General features: G+C 42.2%; 1 protein-coding gene across 9 annotated transcripts in view; it reads right to left on the reverse strand.

Annotated features, from left to right (window-relative positions):
* MATN2 (matrilin 2) overlaps positions 1-26,988 on the reverse strand; it is a 122,438-nt gene that overhangs the window by 93,452 nt on the left and 1,998 nt on the right. For 4 of the 9 annotated variants that reach the window (XM_075125037.1, XM_075125035.1, XM_075125036.1 and 1 more), the window contains exons 1-2: positions 21,783-21,872; positions 16,199-16,376 (exon numbers count right to left, since the gene is read on the reverse strand). In XM_075125037.1, the coding sequence (XP_074981138.1) occupies positions 16,199-16,376; positions 21,783-21,857 (253 nt within the window). In that variant the 5' untranslated portion in view covers positions 21,858-21,872. Of the gene's footprint in view, positions 1-16,198; positions 16,377-21,782; positions 21,873-26,661; positions 26,728-26,988 lie in introns of those variants that run through there. The other 5 variants (XM_048841306.2, XM_048841308.2, XM_048841307.2 and 2 more) reach the window with 3 other exon arrangements.

Genomic DNA, 26,988 nt, shown 5'->3' on the forward strand with positions numbered 1-26,988 from the left:
CTCTGTATACCAATGAAAGTTTCCTATACATTGTAAGCTGTCAGTCATCTCAACATCAATCATTAAAGGGATGACTTGTATCCAGAGGGAACACATTCTCACATTTCAGGAGTTGTCTTTTCTGGTTGCCATAAATTCGTTTGGAAACAATACCATAAGCTAGTGCCACATAGCTTGCAAATAAATAAAGTGCATGCTACATCACACTACCTGGGACAATATATTTGTACCACTACTTCACCAATAGCTAAATAAATAGATAGGGCCCCAGAGTTTTCAAAGCAATTTTCTCCACTCTTTGCTCACAAGACCACTTTTCTGCTTTCCCACCCTTCCTTGTAAAGTGAAGCAGTTTCTCAGAGTCCCCTGAAAAATGCTACTCACAGTATTTTCACAATGATTTTGCACATCTGCAGTTTTTTAATTGGTAAATTGAAGTGCTCAGACTGGAGCCAGGAATGCTACATTTCTGGATGTTTCATGATCTTTTTTGGCCGACCTTCCCCGACAGGGAAAATATGCATAGCAGGTTTAGTATTCTGTATGAACGAACACACACACACACACGAAGTGGAGTTTTTAATTTTATAGTGTGATTCGTTTTCAAAGCAAACTGTGTTCCAAACAGATATAGTACATAACAGTAGTTTGGTGGTTGTGTTTTTTCAAACAAGCAGTTTCAAGTAGAGTAGGGGTCGGCAATCTTCGGCACATGGCCCATCAGGGTCATCTGCTGGCGGGCCGCGAGACAGTTTTTTTATATTGACCGTCCACAGGCACGGCCCCCCGCAACTCCCAGTGGCCACGGTTCACTGTTCAAGACCAATGGGAGCTGCAGGAAGTGGCAGCCAGCACATCCCTGTGGCCTGCGCTGCTTCCCACAGCTCCCATTGGCCAGGAACAGCGAACCACGGCCACTGGGAGCTGTGGGGGGTCGTGCTTGTGGACGGTCAATGTAAACAAAATGTCTCGTGGCCCACCAGCGTATTATCCTGATGGGCTGCATGCCGAAGGTTGCCGACTCCTGAAGTAGAGAATGCACAATTTAAGAAAAATAAAAACTTTTTGCAGTTTGGTACACGATTTATAGTATTGTCTCTAGAAACAGATGTTCCTTTAGTGAATTACAATCTCTATTTAAATAAAGATAGCTAGAGAAATATTAAAATTTGAATATTAGAAAATGTAAAAAGACATCCAACATATGCAATAAATTTCAATTGGTATTCTATTGTTTAACAGTGTGGTTAAAACTATGATTAATCGCAATTACTTTTTTTTTGCGATTAATTTTTTTAAAAAAAGAAAAGGAGTACTTGTGGCACCTTAGAGACGAACCAATTTATTTGAACATAAGTTTCGTGAGCTACAGCTCACTTCATCGGATGCATACTGTGGAAAGTGTAGAAGATCTTTTTATACACACAAAGCATGAAAAAATGGGTGTTTACCACTACAAAAGGTTTTCTCTCCCCCCACCCCACTCTCCTGCTGGTAATAGCTTATCTAAAGTGATCACTCTCCTTACAATGTGTATGATAATCAAGGTGGGCCATTTCCAGCACAAATCCAGGGTTTAACAAGAATGTCTGGGGGGGGGGGGGGGGAGGAAAAAACAAGGGGAAATAGGCCCTTGTTTTTTCCTCCCCCCCCCCCCCCCCCCCCGACGTTCTTGTTTAACCCTGGATTTGTGCTGGAAATGGCCCACCTTGATTATCATACACATTGTAAGGAGAGTGATCACTTTAGATAAGCTATTACCAGCAGGAGAGTGGGGTGGGAGGAGAGAAAACCTTTTGTAGTGGTAAACACCCATTTTTTCATGCTTTGTGTGTATAAAAAGATCTTCTACACTTTCCACAGTATGCATCCGATGAAGTGAGCTGTAGCTCACGAAACTTATGCTCAAATAAATTGGTTAGTCTCTAAGGTGCCACAAGTACTCCTTTTCTTTTTGCAAATACAGACTAACATGGCTGTTACTCTGAAACCTAATTTTTTTTAGTTAATTGCGTGAGTTAACTGGAATTAATTGACAGCCCTAGTCCAAAGCAGACCAAAATCCCAGATCCAAACACTCTTGATCTGTGGGGGATTCAGATTAGAGCTTTGAAATTTAGGCCCATCTCTACTTAGAACACAAACCATCACTGGCAAACAAAAGTTGAAAGTCAGCAAGAACAGAACTTGTTCATTAGAAGTGAGAGTTTGGGTAAAGTAGGGCAGTTCAATATTACTGTTTCAAATCCAGCCCAGGTAAGTAGCGATCAAAGCTATTACCATCTGATAACGCTCAGTGGTCCATGTTAACAGAGTTTGCTGGTCTGAGTCCAGCCCCTAGTGGATAAGTGGACCATAATATCACCACCACAACTGGCAACCTTGTTAGCGGTCTCAGCAGAAACATGAAGGATTGAATGGGAATGGAGACTGAACTGCTCTCACTCCTAGAGCGGGTGCCTCCATGTCATGTGGGTGTCACAACAGCAAGGCATGTGGAAAGCCTCCCTGTCACTGTCTTTTTTGTCCTGTCTGTGGATAGACTAATTTAATCCAGGGATATTAATCTGACATCTTTTGTAAGCAAAATATTCACACACACAACACACACACACACAAGTGTAAAAACTACATGGGATAGAATGGATTTTTAGAATAATCTTGTGTTGCTTGATTGCCTAGAGTGAATGAATCACAAATGTAGTAATCACTCCACATGCATCATATTACTTCCATTCATGTTATTAAGGAAACCACATGTAAATCATTATGTCTTTAGTTGCAAAATATTATTCAACACAGACATGCAAATTTGACTAACAGCTGTTTTTCCTGGACAGAGTCCAAGTGCATTTCTTTTTTTAGGCTGTGTGTGTGTGTGTGTGTGTGTGTGTTTCAGTTCCATGCAGTTTCAGGTAACTTCTAGCAGTTTAAATTCCATTGCTACACATATCACTGGACGAAATGTTCCCTAAATGAACATTTCCCTCATTTATATACTTATGCTCAGAAACAGATAGATATATAATTTATATTCCTAAGAAACATGATTGTCATTATCCTGACTGCCACTGGATTGCAAATCTCATTCAATTACCCAAATGCATTCAGACTATAGCTCCCAGAAATTAATATGCTCATGTAATGCTCATGCAATACACATAGACTTTACCAGAGCAGATATCTATCAAGAAAACAAACTGCTTTCTCTGAAAAAATGTCAATTTGTTGTTTTGTAGAATAAAAGGTAACAATGGAGTATTTATACAGCTGTTAGTTGGTCCTCTCAGTCTGGTTGCAGAGGTCCTCTGTATTTTGGTTATATTGTTCTTTACCTTTCCGTATATGAAATTAACAAGTTTATTCTGATGGGACGTTTTGCCCCTTGAACTGTATAGTCAAATCTGCTTCCATACAGTGTATTATAAATAATCTATTTCACTTTAGTTTCCTAAAAACAATATTACACTATCTATTAAAATTCTCACTGGGCTGACTCCTAGCTACTTTAAAGATCACTTCACAGCTACATGCATCAGGACCAGTGATGCTGTTGGTGCCTGTTACAGCTGCATAGAGTATGTAGAGAGCATAACACACCAAGTCTTCTCTCCTCTACAACTGCTTCTTTATTAACTTACAAAATGGCCTCCAGGGACCAGGCAAAATTCCCCACCCCAGAATACATGTTTATGGACTATCCTATAATAACTATCCTGAACCCCCAGGATACAACTTCCCTCCCCCTCCAAGTTCAACAAAAGTTCCTTGATAGGAAAATCAACAGCTCAGTATAACAACTGGAACTCTAAGTAGAGGTGCAGAGAAGACTACCTGACCTCGTGTGGAAAAAAGGGAAAAGGGGATTATTCTGCCCCAAGTCACTCTGTCCCCTTCTTCCCCCGCAACACTCTATCTACAGGTCCAAGTGAACAGGGGGTTTGTGTTGTCTCGTGCAGAGGTGGCGGACTAAAGCAGATATTCCCAGCATAGCCAGGAGAGGAGGAAATTCCACAAGCACCCAAGTACTAAGAGATCCACTCCAGTACCTGCTCCAACAGGAGCAGATTATTTACTTCTCCTAATTCTGAACTTGGATGAATCATAGGAACAGTAGCCTCCACTGATCCACCACTCGAGTCCATTTAACCTGACTTGGGTTCCTTGCCTCCTCCTCAGGCAAACCTATATGCTATCTGATGAGGGAATGTCCTACAGCAACCTAACAGGAAACCAGGTCTGTAACTTTTACTGTCATACCAGGCAGCCACTTGGGCATTCCCACAAAACTGCAAATCTAAACAAGTGCTCTAGGAGAGAAAAAGCAAGTGACCTGTTGATGGTCATGATTGTGTTTCATATTTTCTTCTAGTGTTCGCAGTCTTATTCCCAAAACACTACTCCCAAAATAAATCACTTTCTTGGCCATTACAACATACTTTGAGCACTTGAGTTGCAACCCGACTTCCCTTAACCTTTGTAGGACTTCGTCTAGGTTCCATAGATGCTCCACTTCTGTCTCTCCTGTCATGAGAACATCATTTAGGTATACCATCTTTGGCTGGTGCAATCCAGCCAATAATCCTTCCATAATTCTTTGGAAGATAGCATAAACAGAGGAAATCCCAAACGCAAAGCAGGTGTACCTATAGAATCCTTTATGCATATTGATAGTGACCACATTCTGCGAGTCTTCATCCAGGACTATTGGTAAGTATGCGACATATCTAGCTTGGTAAGGCTCTTCTATGCGATGAAAGGGTACTACTCCAAGCAGGTAGCCTGGTTTGCAGTTTGTTTGTAATCATAGCATAGATGTTTGAAGCCAACAGCTTTTACTACTGGCACTTCCAGAATAGCCCATTCAGAGAATTTCACTGGACAGATAATCCCTGAAGTTCCTCTTCTACCCTGGCTTGTAGATCATAAGGAACAGGGCAGACCTTACAAAACTGAGGGCGTGCTGTGGGATCTACATGTATTTTCACCCTGAGATCCTGGAGTTCTCTCAGCTCCTCTCTTTTCAACAGGCCATTGATTGATCCTGCACTCATGTGATACAAAGGTCCCAGGAGTCTTTTTCCAGCCACCTTTCAAGGCAGAGAGCCAATTCCAACCAAAAAGATTTGGCCCTTCCCCAGCTACTACAAAGAAAGGGAGACGAGCCCTCTGGGGCCCATACCTCACTTTGACTTCCATTCTCCCCAGTACAGGAATTTTCCCCCCATTGAAGAACTTGAATAGAGCTCAGGTACAGACAAAATCAAACTGGTGAATGCATCAGCAATAACTTTCTCATTCTCTTGCCCCAACTCTGTAGCCACTACCCCTTTGTCAAGCTCCATTTTCACATTCTGCCAATTAAATGGAGCTTGACTATGATTGGTTCCTTATAAGAATCCGTCTGATTCAAGAAAGCATACACCTTGTCTCTTCTTCCAGTTCAGGGTCCCCAGCTGATGCTATTTTCCTGCAGAGACTATGGACAGATAGTGAGGGTGAAACCATTTGCACTTGATATGATCTTTGGTTTCCTGGTTGCACCACTGCAGCTTTGTGCCAGAATTTATCCTGTTCTGTTAATGGTTGTATATGCATTTTGTCATCTGGCTCCAGATCTGGCATCTCTCTTGCACATCTGTTGTAATAAAACACTTGTCTTTTTTGTTGGTTTCTCTGTAGTTCGCCAAGTGAAGCACCTGGATACCCAGGATCAAACAACATTCAGCTTGTCAGCAAGAGTGTCTTCATTCTCCAGCTCATCAGTCTTTAGGCTGGACTAGAATTTGGCCCTGGAGAGGGAGTATTCCTGTAATCTAGTACAGTAACTCCTCACTTAAAGTTGTTCCGGTTAACGTTCTTTCGTTGTTACGTTGCTGATCAATTCGGGAACATGCTCGTTTAAAGTTGTGCAATGCTCCCTTATAATGTCGTTTGGCAGCCACCTGCTTTGTCCACTGCTTGCAGGAAGAGCAGCTCGTTGGAGCTAGTGGTGGGGGCTTGGAACCAGCGTGGACCAGCAGCCCCCCATCAGCTCCCCGTTCCCTGTGCGGCAGCCGCCCAGCAGGCTATCTGCCAGCATTTCAGCTGTCCCTCCCCGCACTGCCATGTGCTGCTTCTGCCCTCTGCCTTGGAGCTGCTCCCTGAGCCTCCTGCTTGCTGTGCAGGGAAAGGGGGAAGAGAGGGGCTAACGTCAGGGTGTCCCCCTCCACCCTACTCCTGCCCCCTGCTTACCCCTTCTCCATATAGAGCTGGGTGGGGACAGGACAGGGCTCAGGATGGACAGAACTTGCTGGCTGCAGCTGGTGTCTCAACTTCCTGATTTTTTTAAAGGCAATGTACTTTAGAATGGGGTCAGCATACTTAAAGGGGCAATATGCATCTCTCTCTCCCCCACACACAGGGTGTGTCTCTCTGTCTCTCTCTGCCATGCTGTCTCCCCTCCCTCCATTTGTGCTGCCTTGTAGAGTGCGAGGCTACATTAACAACAATGTGTTAACCCTTGAGGGCTCAGCCGAATGCTAGTTCATCATTTAACAGTAAGGCATTCCCTGGGAAATATCCCACCTTCTTCCATACCCCGGTGCTTTGACCATACCGCGGTGAAGATGCGTGATCAAAATCTCAGTCCTTACTGAAATTCTGAAACTCTCCTGAAGCAAACCGTGGTCCACTATCAGAACCCACAATATCCAGTATCCCATACTGTGCAAAGTGTGCTTTTATCTTCCACATGACTGATCTGGACCCTGTGTCTGATAAAGTCCATCTCCCAGAAATTAGAAAAATAGTCTACAATGATCATGTATCCTTTGTCTCCAAAGTAAACAAATCCACTCCCACCTTTGCCAATGGTTGTTCTGGAACTTCATGTTGCCACAGGGTCTCTTTTGGCTGACAGCCTTCCTACGACCTGCATACATCACACTTTTTCTTGAATGTCTGTGTAACCCCTTGGGGTTTAGAGAGCATGGCCCCTTTAAATCTTTTTCCTATAGGGGAGGGGGAGGAGTGAGAGAAAGGAGGGGAACTTGGGGGTGTGGCTCTGTAGTCCAGGGCGGGGAGGCCCTGGACAAAGTGAAGGAGAGAGAGAACCTGCCTGAAGCCTGGGAAGGACAGGGCGGCCGATTGATCGGGGACATCCCAGGACAGGAGCCAGGAGGAGCACTGTGCCAGGGAGGAACTGCCCAAGAAGGACAGGCAAGAGCTGGACCTAGTATCACTGCTGCCCAGAGCTGCATGGGGCTGTGAGTACTGGGGCTTGTGACTCTTCATTGGGAATAAGGAGGGAGGCTGCCAGTTAGTTAAGTGGGGAGGTGGTCGCTCTGCGTGGCTTTGCAGAGAGCAGTAGAAGAGGGCACCTGAGGGGTTTGTTGGGGAAAGTTCACTGGCGCCGAAGATGACCAGAAGCACCCAAGACTCACCATTGAACTGAAACTCTGCTAAGGACTCCTGAACTCTGCGTGCAGACACATTGCTGGGTGTCTGCCCTTTCAGACTGTGCTACCACTGGGAGTGTGGGGCCTTGGTTTGGATGCAAGCCTGTTCTACTGCTCCCCCTTCATTTCCCCTTGTTGTTTTTCTCCTCTCATCCCTCTATAAATAAATATGTCCCTTTGTTATATCCATTGTACTTTTCCTGTGGGTGGGTGTGTTCACTCTGGGGGGGTTTGGAACAGGTGCTCCTGGGGTGGAAGGAATTTTTCCTGCTGCATTCCTGCAAACGCTGTCTCTTGCGCAGAGCTGCCTGCAGAGCAGACTCCATTTTGGCCACGAGGGTGCTAAAGTTACATCTGTAAGTGCTCATTCATTCCTGCCCAGTATCATAATTTCTCTGGCTCACTTGAAGCCACCTTCAATTCTCAGATGTGACAAATGAACTTTGTGCATAATCTCTTTCTTAAAAGCTGATAAAATAACTGCTCTTCCTCCCCAGAATATAATGCCATTCTGTACATACAACTCGCCTCTTGTCTGAAAGAATGGTGTTCTCTCTTTAGGTACTCTGTCTTTTGTTGCTGGCTATCCCTGTAGGATCATGAGTTTCAATGTCTGCAGCATTCTGTCTTGCTCCGTAATGAAAATTATTTATGGTGACCTAGAAAGGTAGACATTATTACCATTTGTGACCGGGCCTGATGTGGGTCATGGCTGAGAATGCCAAATTCAGAACAGACTGATAAAAACAGGGCAGTCACACCCCAAAACTGTTGGTTATTCTAACATTAGAGTTCACCAAGTCAGTAACAAAAGTGAGCTCCTATATCACCACAGTGGTTAACAAGAAGCAAAAACACAGTCTCCTTAGGCAATCCAGCCCCTATCACCACCCAGACATCTGGTCTTTATGATGCAAGGTTACTAAAAACCAGATTAATTATACATAATTATACATATACATTAATTACACCTCTAATCCCAAAGGTACAGCCACTCCCCAGATCAATATATATACTTTAGATCTTACCAAATACCACACTGTAGCCAATTCCTTTAGTAAAACTATAACTAAATATTTATGAAAAGAAAAGAAAAGAAAAGAAAGAGTTATTAAATGGTTAAAGGAATCATATACATTACAAGTGATTTCAGAGTCTGTAGATCAGGTTCATAGCAGTGATGGTAAATCCGCTAGCTTGCAAAAAGGCCCTCTGGATTATCCAAAGGGATTGGCGGTCATCAGTCCTTTGTTCAAAGCTTCCTTATGTTAGAAAATCACAGTCCAGAGTTGAGGAGCAGGACTGCAGACAAAGTAGTAATGTAAAGTCTCCTATATATTCAGCTCAAGTGCATGGAAAGTTATTGGCAAAAGATGGAGTCTTAGATCACGTGTCCTTATCACATGCCCTTACATGACTTCCTGAACCATTGCCTAGATGTTCTGGTTTAACTTGGATTTAAACTTGGAGAGTGGTCAGTTTAGATGAGCTATTACCAGCAGGAGAGTGAGTTTGTGTGTGTATGGGGGTGGGGGGGATGTGAGAAAACCTGGATTTATGCAGGAAATAGCCCGACTTGATTATGTAAAGAGTTGTCACTTTGGATGGGCTAGCACCAGCAGGAGAGTGAATTTGTGTGGGGGGGTGGAGGGTGAGAAAACCTGGATTTGTGCTGGAAATGGCCCACCTGTTGATCACTTTAGATAAGCTATTACCAGCAGGACAGTGGGGTGGGAGGAGGTATTGTTTCATGATCTCTGTGTGTATATAAAGTCTGCTGCAGTTTCCACGGTATACATCTGATGAAGTGAGCTGTAGCTCACGAAAGCTCATGCTCAAATAAATTGGTTAGTCTCTAAGGTGCTACAAGTACTCCTTTTCTTTTTGCGAATACAGACTAACACGGCTGTTACTCCGAAACATCTCCAGGAGGGGCTCACTGGGCGAGTTGATTGTCTTTAATGGGTCATCAAGCAGGCTGGCTAGCCTTGATGCAAATCTGTCTTGGGGCATTACCCAAGAAAACAACGTTTGAGATACAAACACATATAAAATATTCATAACTTCATATACAAAGATGACATATGGATTTAAACAGGATAATAATATTTAGCAGTCTATAATTTTTCCATTGATACCTTACATGACATACTTTGTACAAAATTTATTGCAATTTTGTAACCATGGTGACTGTATTAGTGTAAGTTGTAATCTTCCTTTTTATCCTGTAATCACCTTTTTAATCTATCACCATTGACTGTGATAGATTAAAATAAATGTCCTGCTAATCCTTTTTTCATGATTCCCTCTACACCTATCAAAAATTTCTTTAAAAAATTTTAAAAAGCTATTCAGAGATTCCTATGGTCACATCAGAAACCAAATATCAAAATGTATTGGCTGAAACGTCCAGTTGAGATGGGAGGCCAGGCATTACCAGACTCCAACAGATGCTATAAACCAGTACAAATTAGACCAGTACAGGAATGGATTTCTAACAGAGAGAATCCATCACGGATACAGATAAAACAGAAACTAGCAAACCCAATCTCATTATATAATACTATGCTGGACTTGTATCCCCAAATTCTGGTAACCATGAAATATCACCCATTACTTAAAAGTGCACTTACTAATTGGGTGTAGATGAAGCACTTGACCTAACAAAAGGAGCAGATCTCAGTAATATCCAAGATAAAAAATAACAGTGCTTTCAAACCCAAGATGAATAAGGAAATTTTTAGATGTTGGGGCAAATGTCGCTATGATAAGTGGTAGGATTTCTTTAGGGATGGACAATCCTAAAAACAAACAAATACAGCGGATGTATTTAAAAGAGAGAAAATGTGCAACCCGGGTTTATGTGCAACCTGAGAAAACACTTTCAGAGAAGAAAGGAACCAACAAAACTATCTGTATTAGGAAATTTGATACATAGGTTTGAAGTGTCAGCAATCAACGTTATATCTAGAATGTATAACCTCATGACTATGTTTTTAAAGGACAATCTGGATGAAGCTATTAAGTCAAGGAGTGCAGATTGTAAATATGAAATAAAAGTAAAAGAATGGAATGGGATAATTCAGATGATAAATATTGGCTTTACTACTAACCAAATAGTGCAAGTTCAGTACTTTTTAGTTTACCAAACATATGTTCATCTACCTCTATATAATAAAACATATTATACTGCCTCAGATATTTGTATGAAATGCAAAACAGCCAGGCCCTCTTTCATATACATGATATGGGACTTCTGGATGATACAAAAATTTTGGAAAACCATCCTGAGAGAAATAATAAAATATTAGAGATGAAACCCTGTTCAAGTTCTAAGACATTTCTGTTAGGGCCGGTTAAAAAGTTTCCTATTGCAAATAAGCAAACTATTCCTATTCTTGCTCTTTATAGCAAAAGGAACAATCTTAAATATGTGGACCCAGGCAACAATTCCTAGCATAGGTCACTGGAAAAAACTATTAATAGACTATATTGTTATGGAAGACTTAACACATTTTGTGAGAATAGTGCCAGACAAACTCACAAAAAATGGATAAAAGTAACCGTGTACTTCACATAGGAAAACAATATACTAGAAATATTGAAATCTTTGAGATGCTTTGATATAGACACAGTAATCATATACTTATAGGATAGTCAAAAAATATACGAAGAGGATAATCCCTCCTTCCCCTTAGTTTTCCTTTCTTTCTATTTCTGTGAGACTACCCCGTATCCTTAGAAAACATTCAATTCCCCCCTTCCCCCAGAAAGACAAAAATTAATATGAATGATCACACCCACCCACCATGTTACGGATGTATTTAAATAATATTGGGGAAAAAAGGGGGTGAAAATGGTAACAATATAACAGGATATGGTCAACATATAATAGGTTGCTTCATGCTGTTAACTCTGTATTAAGATATGAATGTAATTGTAATGTCTTCCTGTCAATGGCTGAAAATATCAATACATAAAATCTCAACCCTCCTGTGACGGGGTGTACTTGTCCTGCATTACAGCGGAAGGAGTTAAGGCAGCACTCTTAGCAGCAGAAGCCATGTCCCCCTCGATCCTGCTGGACATGCTCCAGCTGCTGCTGCAATATAAAAGGGAGCAGCATAGCTCAGTCTGGCTGACTGTGGAGAAGGAAGGATGCACCTTGCTGGCTCCAGCCGAAGAGCAGCCGGGATCCCGGACCACAGGAGCAGGAGACACCGAGGCCCAGGCAGGCGCCCAGGTATCTGCAGATGCCCCAGGGAGATTGCAGTCATTTCCCGAGTAGCCCAGAGATTCCAAAGACACCCCAACTTCAACTGCAGGAGTCAAAGTAGGAAATAGCCCAGGGAAGGACTAGCCAGTGTCCCTGCAGCAGTCGGTGTGTTGTGGGCAGATTATCAGCCACTTTAGTGGTGAACCCATTCACCACTACCAGAGCCCTGGGCTGCGACTCAGTGGAGCAGGGAGGGCCTGGGTCCCCCTACCCCGGCTGCCGCCTTTTGGGTAGGGTGACCAGATGACAAGAACAAAATATCGGGACACATGGGGGGGCATCACAGGCTCAACCCCCACCAGAGCCGGCTCTAAGTTTTTTGCTGCCCCAAGCAACAACAACAAAAAAGCCGGAGTGCCACCGAAGCAAAATATCGGGACAAATGGCGTCCTGACTGTACATCGGTCGGGACGCGGGACAAACAACTAAATATTGAAAAGGAGTACTTGTGGCACCTTAGAGACTAACCAATTTATTTGAGCATGAGCTTTCGTGAGCTCATGCTCAAATAAATTGGTTAGTCTCTAAGGTGCCACAAGTACTCCTTTTCTTTTTGCGAATACAGACTAACACGGCTGTTACTCTGAAACTAAATATTGAGACAGTCCCAATTTTATCAGGATGTCTGGTCACCCTTTTTGGGGGGCGGCCCATCAACCCACCTCCTACTGACTCTGGCCATTGGGCTGTGCTGTCCTGCAGCCTAGGGGAGTCCTACTGACACCAGTCCGTAGGCCACCCATCCCTGAGGCTGAGGGCACCCATACTGACTTTAACCGCAAGGCTACCAAGCCCTTATGCCACCCCCGGGGTGATGGGATGTACTTGCCCCGCACCACCTCCCCTCAAAAAGAAAAGAAAAGAAGGCCATGCTAAGCAGTTTTCTGGACCAAATGCAAGATGAGGGAGAATCGGGACCATGTTTTCTTGTGTCTCTCTTCATGGGATGGGGCTCTGTTCATCATGCTACAATACTTATACATTATAATTACCAGTTCCATGAGCCATCCTACCTTCCTCCTCTCAGCCTACAAGGTCTTACATGACTATATAGATATATCTCATGGCTTAAACATCAAGAGAGACATTCATATACATAACCAATAACACTTTTTATAGCAACAACCACTTTTCTGAAGTTAGGTCATTGTAAATATTTCACTATATTTATTATATATACACAAACACACGCATGCATACACACACATCTATTCTTAATCAGCTCAGTTTTAATAACTTACTGTATATTTGCTACAATTACTGTGTTGTAAGAAACTTTAAAGAAAAAGTGCTATGAAGGAAGTGAATTGGAACTGAAGTGTTTTGATAGCTAGGAATACAGGATAACTTTATGGTGGGGGAAAAAGCTTGAAATTAAACCAACTTATAGTAGTCCAGCATGCCTGGATCAGTTTCCCCAGAGTGAATTCCAATAACATCATTGCTACTCAGCCTTTGCAAACAAAATTTATTTCAGATCTTTAAAAGGAAAATATTATTATTATTAATAATTTTTAAAGAGAAGTGGAGCAAAGTAAGCAGACACAAAACAAAACAAAAATACTCTGAAATGTAGGAGAAAGATTGGGGTGAACCAAAAAACAAGTTAAACACCATGGGTCATTCCTTCTAAAACCCTCCTTAAACTCACTTCTTCTATTAGACCTAATAAAGTATCCTGGATCATCAGAAGAACATTCATGCCTTACACAATTACAAGTCTTTTCTTATGATGGCTATGTGACAGCATTTTATACTTACTATTTTTCATTAAGTCTAGATATTTATCAACCTCTGAAAATGGCAGCGATAAGGAACAACAGAGATTAAAACCCAACCAAACATGTTCCACTGAGCCAGACTCCTAAGCACGATTTTCTCTGAAGTCATAAAAGATAAAATAGCAACCTTAAATAACAGCTAATGTTTCCCATGCAGTCAGCCTAAGAGAGCTTAATCCTTCAATAAATAAACCATCATTTTCAACAAGATAGTGCATCAGTAGAATATACAAGGATTCTAATAGTCCAAGAAGATTCTCATTTCATTATGTGGGGTTTTTTAGATTTTTTTTTTTAATATTTGTGTTTGTATATTTTAATTCCTGTAAAAAGCACCTAATACTGTAAGGATAAGTTCTTTACACAAATCAAATTATTTAAGTAAATACATTTCTTCCTCCTTTCAAACCTCAGAGCAATTTTGTGGGCTATGCTTCTTCAGGAAACTCTGGTTCACTATGCCATTTGGCATGGGCAAGATACAAATTATAGCAGCTCCTGTTCAGGGAACTTTTACAAGGCATTAATTAATGAAGGAAATGCAAGGCATTTTCTGGTCTAGCCCATGAATATACATGAAACTTGGAATCAGACCCTTTGGTTCCTACATCACATTACAATTAATTGAGTACCCCACCCATAGCTCTGTGACCATATAACATATTGTCATTTATTTCAGGGTTTAGCGAACTGCTGTTTCTCTAAATTCACGTAATAGTTTCTAGATTTCAAAGAAGCCCCGTTTTTCGATCCATACAAGTAAGATTCAGACAGTACTAAAGTTTCATCTAGTATAAAATATGGGTGTTTCTTTGGTGTTCATAAATTAGACACATTTTGGAAAGCACAAATCAGAGCTAACAAGAAACAATCCCAACAAGAAATAGTCTATAGTCCATAACCCCAGGCGGCTCATTGGAGAATATCTCCACTCTGACAAAACTCAGGTGCTCCTTTCTCTTCTGCCACTCCAGCGCACAACCAAACTCAACACCTACTTCTTCCTCATGCTTCCGAACACTTCTTCTAAGTGTCCACTCACATCCCCTTGGTTCTTTAAGGTCATGCTACATGGTGAACCCAGGAAGGATAAATGGGGATGTGTGTGTTGGGGGTAATGAGGGATTTAGGTTGGAGCTAAAGGCTGCCTAGTGGAAAGACAGGCTGGCAGCGTAAAAAGTGAAGCAGCTAATAGATCTGAGCAATTCCATCAGCTAAATTTGGTGAAATTCAGTTAGGTTATCATGAATTAAAGGAATAAATATATGTTTAATTCTGAAGTTTCAGAAGTGACCTATATCCACAATATCACCATCATGCATGGGAGGGAGGGGTTGGAGTTTCTGAATGTGTAGTTAATGGAACTCAAAGAGGGAAAAATGGCAAAATTTCAGAATGAACAGTTTAAAATGTTTCTTTTGCAAAAGGGAACACTGAAAAAAATCACATAGAAAAATTAGTTGTCCTCCGAAGAATTACTGTACCAAATCTGGAGTCTAAATTCACTAATAAAGTATAAAATATAAGGATTTTAGTCCTATTTTAACAGAGAATCAAAATGCAACCTTAATTATAAAGTCAATTCTAATATGGCATATTTCAGTTCATCCACTCAGTTAAATTAGATTGTGAGTAATTGAACATGACCCTAACTAATTCACGACTTCCAAAAAGCTGACCAGAACACTATCGTATGAAGTGGGATCCATGATCAATGAAAATGTACTGGGCAGCTCTAGAGAGTCCAGCCACTAGCGAAATGTTCGTCTCCTCCACAGCTTCCCAGCACAGCAGGGGAAATCTCTACCCATCTGAAGAAAATCAACATGATGCAAATGAAGGGATTATCTCTGAGTGTCTAAATAGGAGACAATAATGTCCATTGTCATCAGCTGTTGATTACATTTGGTACAAATTCCCTCATCCCAGCACACACGCCCAGCTAGAACTTGCTAAAAAGTGCAGTGGTCAGACAGCTGTGACAGGACCTCACATAAACATCCTCTCTCTAAACAGGTGAGACAGGGTCTCTCTCCAATGCAATAGTCCCATATCACACATTTATTTGGAGAAAACACACACCAGTTAGAAATAAATTACATTGGTCTAGCACAGGGGTGGCCAACCTGAGCCTGAGAAGGAGCCAGAATTTACCAATGTACATTGCCAAAGAGCCACAGTAGTACGTCATCAGCTCTCCATCAGCTCCCGCCCCGGCTCCCAGCGCCTCCCACCCTCCGACAGCCCCACTGATCAGCACCTCCCCCTCCCCATCCCCGCACCTCCCGATCAGCTGTTTGGTGGCGTGCAGGAGGCTCGGGGGAGGAGCAAGGGCATGGCAGCTCAGGGGAGGGGGCGGGAAGAGGTGGAGTGGAGGCAGGGCCTGTGGCCGAGCAGTGAGCATCCCCCAGCACATTGGAAAGTTGCTGCCTGTAGCTCCAGCCCCGGAGTCGGTGCCAAAACAAGGAGCCACATATTAACTTCTGAAGAGCCGCATGTGGCTCGAGAGCCACAGGCTGGCCACCACGGTCTAGCAGATTGATAGCAAACTCCTTCTCCCAACAACAAACACATAGACCAAAATCTCTCTCATTCCCCCTGCAGATGGCAGACTCCCTTTTACTATAATTATCCCAGCCAACATCAGGCCAATAAGCCATGCATTTATAGTTTGTGTGTGAGGTAGGCTTATTACAACTCACCAAGTAAAGTACCTTGTGGGTTAGCACCATTTCTTTGGCTTGAAAATGTTGGTGGAAGATGTCTCTCCCTGGCGGAGGCACTGAAAAGTAGAGTTTGTCCAAACAGCAGTAGGAAGCATGTAATCATTTTCTTCATTTTCGTGAAGAAAAAGCAAGATGAACAATCAGAGGCGCAAAACTGTGACAAAGAAAAGAAATGAAATGAACTCTCTGATTAACCAAACAATGTGTACTTATGCTGTGCTCATGGCAGACACCCTGCCCTCCCTTCCCCCCTTCCACCACATACAAACACCCAGACACACTGGTTTAGAATGTCTCTCATATCCATCAAAGATGGGTCTACATAATTAAGTAATCCTGGTTAGCAGACTACAGCTTGGCCTTTATGAGGCTGGTATAAATAGATGACCTTCATAGTTGACATTGTTAACAGATCTACTGCTAGGTCATTCACAAGAAGCAAATAGATGGAAGTCTAGAAAAGGGACTTTCATTCTGTGATCCTACCACTTACTATAAGAAGGTTTGAAACAAAACAAAAACAAAAAACCCCACTCTGTTCAAAACCCTGAACTTTCAGTGGGTGGAGTGTATTTTCTAAAAATAACTTGTCACCTTATACCAGCTAGTGCTAGTAAACTCTCAAAAAATATGCTCGTGAAGAGTTGTTATGGATTTGGTGGAAGGAAGACAGACACCCACACACGTATGAATTTCAGGAAAATAGCTATATTGGCTGCACCTTTCATACTTCACTTCGCGACTCCTTTTCTCGTTTACACAGGGCCGAAGGTTCCTGAGATTTTTTGCCACTACTTCTGGTCCATGGCACAGATTTGAAGATCACAGAGTTCCAGTCTTTTTCTCTTCAAACTTCCTGTTGACAGAGTCTTTCCATAGTATTCTCAGTCTTCCATGTCCTTTCTTGCTGTCCTCTTCCTGATCATTCTTTTCCCATTCTTATCACATGTACAGCCCGCTCCAAACATGCCCTCTCCAGCCTATGACAGAGTCACAAGTTCCTCTTCCCCATGCACTCATTCTCCTCAGAATATTATTTTCTACTACCTGTATCTTCTTTTCTTCCATCTCCGTAAGACCCACCATTTCCAAACCATAGAGCAGGCACGGGCAAACACACTCAGCATACATTTTTCCTTTCAGTTTGTTACTTACTTGACAGTCCCACAGAACTCCTGCCATCTTTTTCACTGCCACCCATGTGCATTGATTCCTCTTTTCAATTCTCCAGATCTCTCTCCGAATGGCACTAAGTACACAAATTCTGTCTTCTGATTCAACTTCTCTCCTGAAACTTCAACTCAGAAGCTCTTCTTCCACCTCCTTTACTTGCATAATTTCAGTATTCTTTGTAATTACCTTCAAACCATGGCCTTAGAACACAGACATCTGCTCTTATACCTTATTTACCAATTAATTTTTGCTGTCAGCCAAAAGGGCCAAGTCATCACTGTACATAAGTTTTCCCTGCATCTCCAGAGGCTTGGTTCTCCTGCTCATTAACACCATAACTAGGATGAAGAGAAGCAAATCAGTACACTGCCTTGTCTCAATCACACTGTCACCTCAAAACTGTCTGAAATTCCATACATTGTCATCACCTGAGCCCTGGATCCTTGATACAGCTCCTCTATCACCACCAGTTCTTGAAGTCCTCCTACCATCTCTCTCAATGCCCCGAACACCAACTCCTCCGGAATCAAGCCATACCCTTTCTCAAGATCAACAAATGCTACATAGCAGTTATGCCCTCCATTTACACTACTTTCAAACTTCTGTCTCATTGCAAATATTGAGTCTATAGTACTCCTTCCCTTCCTAAAGCCATGTTGCTCCTCCCCTATATTGTCCTTCACCTTGCACCTCAGCCTTGCTTCCAAAACTCTCTCAAGGACTTTGAGAGGCTGACGTAACAGGGTGATGTCCCAATAGGTGGTTGAATCATTTGCATCACCCTGACCCTTCCAAAGAGGCACAATCAATCCTGTTCTCCAGTCATATGGTATTCTAGCTTGAATCCAGCAAACAAATAACAATCCATGAAGCCACTTTATTCTAGTATCTCCAACTGCCTTGATCATATCATCAGTTCTCATCTTCACCAGCTGGTTTACCATTTTTCGCCATATTCAGTGCTTCTTCTACCTCTTCTAGAGAGATCAATACCTTTTGAGGCTTCCCCATAATTGTCGATGATGCTTGCTCGTGTAACTTTCTCTTCTCATTTAACAGCTTCCATATTGCTGTTACCTCTGTAGGGTTAATCACCATACAGTTCCCATCCTACACACACAGATTTATTCATATCTTGTGTTTCATGATTCCTTTTTGTTTTTTTTGCCAACCTATAACCAATTTCCTGCCATCATCTTCCACCAATTTTCTTTTTAATTCCTCTTCAGCCTTCATTCTTGCCTTAGCAACTGCTTTTTTAACCTCTTTTTGCCAGTATGTATGCATTTTTTTAATTGTCTGATTATCACAACCTGCTTCCTAAAACTCTTGGAATAATTCTTGGCTGCACCTTTATGAACATAAAATCCACCTGTAATGCCCAAGAAACATGAAGGTAGGCCTTGTAAGCTAAATTTGAGGCCATTCTACCCTTTCCTAAATGGTTGACAAGGGATTCCAAATATCCAGCCGCAAGGTTCCATCATGGTGCGACCGGCACCCCAGAGGTCATCCAGATAAATTTTTAATGCCTACCAGTACAAAACAGCAAATCGTTCATGCTGAGATTGTACCACTATTAAGCCTTCATCAGTCCTGACTGGTTAACTTTTTCCCTGAAGGGGACTGAGTTCTCCTGCCTCCCAAGTGCCAATGAGAAACCATGTACCTCTATCCACTCACAATCCAAATTTCAACCTAATCATTTTGCAAGGACTACCTGACACAATATACCACTATGCCCTGTCCTACTTGGCACCAAAAGGAGTTGGGGGGGAAATTCTGACCACTCTAGTCTGGCTTCTGGAAACTTCTGCTACTGCTACTTAGCCCGATCTTCTTTGACTCTAATCAACACCATTCCATTTCCTGATATCCCATATTACCCCCAAAATAGATTATGTTTGGTCATCCACAGTTCCCTTACATGGCACTGATAAGGAGCATAAGCTGGTTCCAGTGCACACCCTCATTGCTTTCCTACGTGATCCTGACTGCACCCTATCTGAATCCCAGCCCTCCCCATTTTTGGCCAACCACCTACAAATCCAGAATATGATGCTGTGGTCAATGGTTCTTACAACGTGAGGGGCACCCAGTTCAGAAAGCACAAGGAAAGAAGTTGAGAGGTGAGGTAATACATCCCAGGAATCACCCCCCAACACCAACTGCTGGCTACCCATACTTCACCACCAAGGAGCCTTGCCTCGATAGCTGGCATGGTGATATCAGTGCAGAAAAAATGGGTTTAGTTTACTCAAGAGGCGGCTATATGAGGAAAGAGACCTATGAAAAATGGCAAGGATCTGGTAATGGGTAAGGAGAGGTCTCATCCACGTGGAGGAACAAGCTGGCAAATTTCACAGGCAACATTAAATCTCATAAGTACTTTTTAATGGCAATTATCATCTAAACAATGCTTTATAAGATGCTAGAAATGTTTTATTTAGTACACAATCCCAAACCTGACATGCAGAATCATATAGGGCTCCAGTCCTATCCCAGGAGCTAGCAAACTAAGAGTCCCAATTCTGTGAGGCTTAGAGTAAGTATTGGGAATCAATGGATGTTCAGCAGCCATCACAGGAGATGCACAATACCATATAGGATAGGGTGCTAAATCTGTCCCTCTGAAGATGAGACCCAGCAATGTGGTTATTCATGTAATGGCCCATCATCCACTCATGATCTGTCCTCGTGTCCCTGTCCACTCCACGGCAACCAGTCTCAGCCTCTGACCAGCAGCCATGCAACAGGCCTTAGAAGCGGTGGATCTCTCTACTGGGGCTGGGTTGTTTCGGTGTCTGCCCCAACTCTCCCTCAACTGCTTTCATTCCAGGTCCCTAATGCAGAGAATGGGGTGCAAATGTGGCCCCTTTTTTTAGTAGCAGCAGAATTTGGGGCCTTGCAGGCCAGTTTTCGCTCTGAAGTAGAGATCAGTGAGGCAGACTCAGGTATTTCCTTACTGTAATTTGTTTCCTTGAACAGGGATGAGACAAATTTACTCTTGGCACAATGCTATTCAATATCTTTTATTAGTGGCCTGGAAAAAATATAAAATCATTGTTGTTAAAGTTTACAGATGACAAAAATTGTTGGAGTGATAAATAATGACAGGTCAGCTCTATAGAGCTGTCTGTATTATATGGTAAACTGGGCTCACTCAAACATGCAAGGAGATGTTTATAGGAACCAAGAACATAGGTAACACTTATAGGATGATGGACTATTGTTTGGAAAGCACTGACTCAAAAGGACTTAGGAACTTTTGAAAATTGGAGCCTAAGTGCCATTGAAAGTCAATGGGATTTAGGCTCCTGGATGCATAAGTGACTTTTGAAAATAGGACTTAGGTGCTTTTGAAAATTTTGTCTTAGGGATCATGGTGGATAACTATCTAAACATGAGCTAACAGTGTGATGTGATGCTAAAGGAAGCAAATGTGATCTTCAGATGCATAAGCAGGGAAATATTGAGTAGAAGTAGGGAGATTCTCTATCACTTGAAATCTTTAAATGAAGACTACATATATTTCTAAAAGATAAGCTATCACTAAACCAGGAGTTATGGACTCAATGCAAGATTCACTTGGTGGGCCTGTGCTATGCAGGTGGTCAGACAAGATGATCATAATAGTCCCTTCTGGTTTTAAAAATCTATGAATACAGCACAGAAGCAACAATCTCTTTCAGAAACTTAAGAAAAGGAACTTCTCCCCGTTCCCAGAAGCAGCTATCTTGCACCTCTATCACTCTCCAGGGCCTCAGCTGTCTCACTGATCCAGCCCATGAGTTATCTGGGAAATCTCTGGTTGAAGGCTCTGGATGTCTACATGGCCTGAAAATGTGAGCCTGGGCATAATCTCCTTGTTTACAGCTGCTCTGACACATAAGGAAACCTTAGCACTTCAGCTAAGGATAATGCTTTAACCCACACAATACACTTCACGATTCTCTTGGTACAGTTACTGCATGGCATCTTTAGCTCCTTCTATGGGGAGCTTCAACTTGAATGCTTAAAAATCAATGGGCTGTGCAAACCATTATAAGTAGTGGACATCTTTATTTGGGCTGTGGAGTTCTGATGCCTACCCCAGCTCTGCTTCAACTGTTCTCATAGCATGTCCTCTCTGCTGAGAATGGAGTGTGAGGGAAGAGCTCCGGACTGACCACAGAGATCCTGGAACAGCAGCTACGAACCCTACAGCATGCCAGATTGGTCACATGACCAATAGAGAAGTTGTGGCTAATATGCTACAACCTAAGCTCCAATGAAACAGCTGGGATATTCTGAGAGTGAGGGTCAGCTGAAGACAGGACTGTGTTTTTCCAGTGGCTCTAGCTGATACTATTGGAGCTTATAGGGAGTTATTCCTTCACTACTTCACCTCCTGCACCTTAGGGGACACCAGCAAGGCACTCAGAGACCTCTGCAGGAAGCAGACCTTCCTTTCTCCCTGCATTGCTGCTTCAGTACAGGAGCCAGCCAAGGTATCAGTATCAGAAAATCCTCTTTAGAAAGGCAAAAGGAGCTCTCTGCAGGACAGAAAATGTAGAGATTTCAAGGCATCTTTCCCACAACTGCTCTTATGGTTACTATAGAAACTGGGCAAGCTAATAAGGAGGTGAGTTTATACACAGCAACTAAAGTGGGGTATGAAGCTGAACCACCAGTGGTGTAATGTGTCCCTCCTCCCCCTTCAGCCCAAACAATCTTGGAGACTGGGCCAACCACAAGGCACACCCAGTTTACCCATTTCCCATTGCACCCTCTAATGGGGAGTCTTGGAGACAGTGGCATACCACACCCCTCCCAGCTGAATCACTGACTTTTTTGCAGTGGGGACAGGTCAAAGGAAACCACTGCTTTCTGTTTTCTTCCTTTGCTTTGGGCAAACTCAGCCCAGCTGTAGGGCTGGACTAGCATAAATGATCACTACAGGAGGCTCACAAATAATATGAGCAATCAAACATTTTGTCATAATTCAGGAGAGTAACACAAAGCAACTGTTCCACTAGTTTTGTGACAGTACTGAATCCCCATATTCCTAGTTTTGACACTTGGTAGCTATATTGAATTAACTGGATTTTATAGTGTAGTTTCTCAGAAACAACATGAGCAATCACACAAAAAAATGATTTTATTTGTAGCAATTTTTAAGAATTTAAATTTTATTAAGGACATTTTAAATAGTCTAACACAGAGGGGGGCAAACTACGGCCCGCGGGACTGTCCTGCCTGGCCCTTGAGCTCCCGGCCAGGGAGGCTAGCCCCTGGCCCCTCCGCCACGCCGCCCAGGCAGCGCTCTAGGCGGCGGGGGTGCGTGCTCCTGCAGGCAGCGCAGCAGTGTGTCTGGCTCTGGCCGGGTGGTGCGGCTCCCAGACATGCTGCTCTGAGCAGCATGGTAAGGGGGCCGGGGCAAGGGGTCCCCAAGGGCAGCCAGGGGACAGGGAGCAGGGGGTGGTTGGATAGGTGTGGGAGTCCCGGGGGGCCTGTCACGGGGAGGTTGGATGGGGCAGAAGTTCTGGGAGGGCGGTCAGGGGACGGGGAACAGGGGGGGTTGGAAAGGCATGAGAGTCCCGGGAGGCGGTGGCGTGGATAGGGGGTGGGGCAGTCAGGGGACAGGGAGCAGGGGTGTGTGGATAGGGACCAGGGGTCCCGGGAAGGAGCATCAGGGGACAAGGAGCCGGGGGGGTTAGATAGGTCAAGGGTTCTGAGGGGGGCAGTCAGGGGGTGGGAAGTGGGAGGGGGCAGAGGCTAGGCTGTTTGGGGAGGCACAGCCTTCCCTATCCGGCCCTCCATATAGTTTTACAATCCCAGCGTCGCCCTCGGGCTAAAAAGTTCGCCCACCCCGATCTAACACACACAAAAATCATAAACATAGCTAAGCATGTAAACAGGTACACATCTGAATACATTGCCTGTTGTAATATCGTGCATGCAGCTCAGTCAGACCTACACTAAATATCTGTTCAATTTGTATGAGCTGATTACAGTTAATTTTAAACTATCATGTGGTAAAAGAAAAACTTGGAAAGTTTTTAGAACCTCTTAACTCTTAGTTCTCTCCTTAAAATCCTTACTAATAGTTTTTGACTTACCAATATCTGCTAACCCATTAATATTTTATTTGTATGTTATAGTAATTTGAGTGTAGCTCATAGTTAGAGCTCAAGACCGCCACCAGCTTAGTCACTGAAAAATAATTATAAGATCCGTAAGTTGTATAGAGTTCGGCAAAAAAAATCCTCAGTGATCCTTTATCAGCACTAGGGATGTAAATATCATTTAAAAAGATAACCATTTAAACTATTAAAATTATATCGGTTAACCCATTAAAGGGAGAGGGGCCCCAGCTACCTGGTTTGTCCCAATGCAGCATCCACAGATGCTCCATGCCACCCCAGCAGCAGCTTCCCTTCTCTTCACTGACCAGTGCGCTGTCCACCTCCGCAGCTGAACCCCTTCCAGTGGCACAAGGGGAGGCTGGGGACTACTTAACTCCCCAACAGAGCCTGCAGCCTAAACACACTCTCCCTGACCTGCTGGCCAGCCCCTGCGAAGCTCCTAGGCTTCCCAGGGCTCAGGTCGGGCTGATGCGGCCCGGCGCAGGAGAACCAGTTTGAGACCCGCAATTAACAGTTAGGGTAGGTTAACGGTAAGACTAATACTTACCAGTTAACCGTTTAATATTTTACATCCCTAATCAGAATCTACTAAAACTTTTACCATCTTTACTTTTTACTGTTGATGTAAAAGAATTATTTAGTTTTCTTATCTTACCATTTTTGACAAACAAGATATATTAAAAAAGTAAAATGAAAATAAAAAACCTTTTTGAATCAGAAGACCAACATATTCCTTACAAACACACAGCATATTATAACATACTCAACATTTCAGCTTCCACATTGCCATGTCATTGTGCTACATAAATGTCATAGTAACACTTTCTTGCTCACACTCACTCAATTTAATTATCTAATCAACTTAGTGAAAGTGTTAAGTATATTTTCTTTAAGAATACATTTCAAGTTATATTTTATATCACTTCATTTTCTACATCTCTAATGAAATAAGAAACAATAATATAGCATCTGTTAGTTGTTTCTAATGCACCCATCTCTGTGATATCTGGCCCTGTTAATATCACTGTGGCTAATATTGACAACATTATTCAAAGCAACTAATGATAATTTCAAGAATTTCAGAAATTTACCATAATAAAAGTTTACAGTGATCTTGGAAAGCAGTACACCCACAGAATGGTTCACTCTTCACAATTTCCACTGAGCAGGATTTACCAAAGGGGATTCTTATTTTATGACAGCATCAACCACCCTGTTAGTGATTTTTCTTCAGCTGCTGCTTGGACAATAGATCTTTTCATTAAACTTGTTCTTTTGGGGCAGATACATCTGCACTCTCTGGTTATGGGTTTGTGCTAGACATCAGAGTTTCAAAATTACCAGAATAGTAGCACTGTGGTACTGGGAAATTTAGTTTTGTCTACTCTGAAAAGGCACTATATTTGTAAAGTGCATATTATGTGATATATAATACAAGTTGGCTGTTCAGTTTTGTCTCCTAACATACAGCTGCTTAGTTACAAACTGAAAGCTCTATTAAAAAAAAAAAATACAGGCATGTTATCTTCTCCATACCGACCCCAATGCTGCTAAGTCAGGTTGAAGAAAGGGTGAAATGAACACCATCATCTGCCTAAAACAGAATGTTCAGGATATGAAGTAGTGCATTCCAGATACTCCTTACTTATAATGAAAACAAAGTTTAATTGTGAGCATGGCTTATCAATGAGAACAATCTGTCATTAGCGGTCTGATTATATGTGAAATAGTGGCAGTTGGTGTTTTCTCCTCACCTGAGTAGCGTGTACCAATCATACTAAATTATTTATATCTGATTAGTCTTCCTCTAGTTTGTATAAAATGCCTAAAATACACCTTACTATTATATTCTTGGGCCTCAATCCTGCACACACTTCAGCATGCATTATACTTTACTCATGAGTAGTCCTACTGAAGTCAGTGGAACTACTTACAGAAGTAGTTAAGCATGTACATATTTGCAGGATTCGGCCTTAATTGCAGCCTCATATAACCAGCCTGATGTTATATTTTCTTTATTAAAATAGTAACATAGAAGTATGTCAGATTTAGTTTGAATACCATTTTATTTAAATATATATATATATACACACACACATACACACAGACACACCATTATTTATAAAGCCAAATTTTAAAAATCTAGATTTTAAAACACACATTTGAAGGAAATAGTATAGAATATGATTAAAGCTGTTTTCAGTTTCAAACATTTCAATGTTCATAGAAAAATCATATGCATGTCTCACCATTATTAGAGTTCCTTATCCCTAGATGTGTTGGGATTTGTTAAGACTATGCCTTCTATCTTAGTGCCCCTTATTAGGACAGGCATACCAAACCACATATGATTTTTTTTCCAATCGCTCAAGCTAAACAGAGTCAAGCCTGTTCACTTCTTGAATGGTGGCCTAAGAAGAAAAGCCAAATGCTTCAGAAAGTGCTTTGTAAATCAGGAGGTTGCATTCTTCCCCTCTGAGTGAACACTAACCTAATGTCCAGCATCATGGTAGGGGTCAGTATGATACTGAAATGCTGTCTTCTAAAACTGAGATTCTGACCATTTGTGGTCACTGAAGATCCCACAACAATTTTCATGAGGCTAGAGAGTAACAACAACTGGCCAATTTCCAGATTAACTAAATATATTCTACTTAATTTATATTCCCCTGCCATTTCAATAGGCTACAGTGTTCTTCAGAGCTGTATTTTGTCTTGTCAAAACAGTTCTTATGTTTTACCCCAGAGGTGGCCATGATTCAGCAATGAGCCATTTGTAAAGAGTTTAAGGCTAATATATAACTGTAAAATATCATATATACTTTTGCACAACTATTAAACAAACAGTTATTGTGAGGTCAAATTTGCCCCCAAATTTACATCAGTAAGTAGTAGTATTAAAAACAAGTTTTTTACAAAACCTAAGACCAACGTAAATGTTAAATGTTACATAACATACTGAAGTATGTGAATGGCCCCATAAAACTGGGAGCTTAGTCTTACACAATTCATAGTCATATTGAATATAGGACAGGATACGGAATCACTTCACCCACCACTGAAATGTAGCTATCTGTGTGGGGCAGGAGTGTCAGTTAGTTGTTTGACAGCACAAAAAAAATGAAGAAATACACTCACGTGCTTTCTTCGGCAAAATACATTCCTCTCCACCTCAGTCCCCAATAGTAAACAACACAGTTGACACTAGAAATTTAAAAAAATCTGTGACTACTCAGGACTTCATAGTTGTCATAATGCTCTGACATGCTGTACACCATGACCACTGAGAACTTTACCGCAAAAACTGGGGACATAACTCAGATTCTCCTACTCCAAAAGCATAGGCCCCTACCACCTGAGTTCAAAGGAGAATCTCCTTTAGATACAGTATAGTGCTTGTTTCAGAGTAGCAGCCATGTTAGTCTGTATCCGCAAACATGTTCTCCTGCATAGTCTCAGAACAGC

This window comes from Caretta caretta, chromosome 2 (assembly GCF_965140235.1).
Source record: "Caretta caretta isolate rCarCar2 chromosome 2, rCarCar1.hap1, whole genome shotgun sequence".
In the NCBI taxonomy this organism is placed as follows: Eukaryota; Metazoa; Chordata; order Testudines; family Cheloniidae; genus Caretta; species Caretta caretta.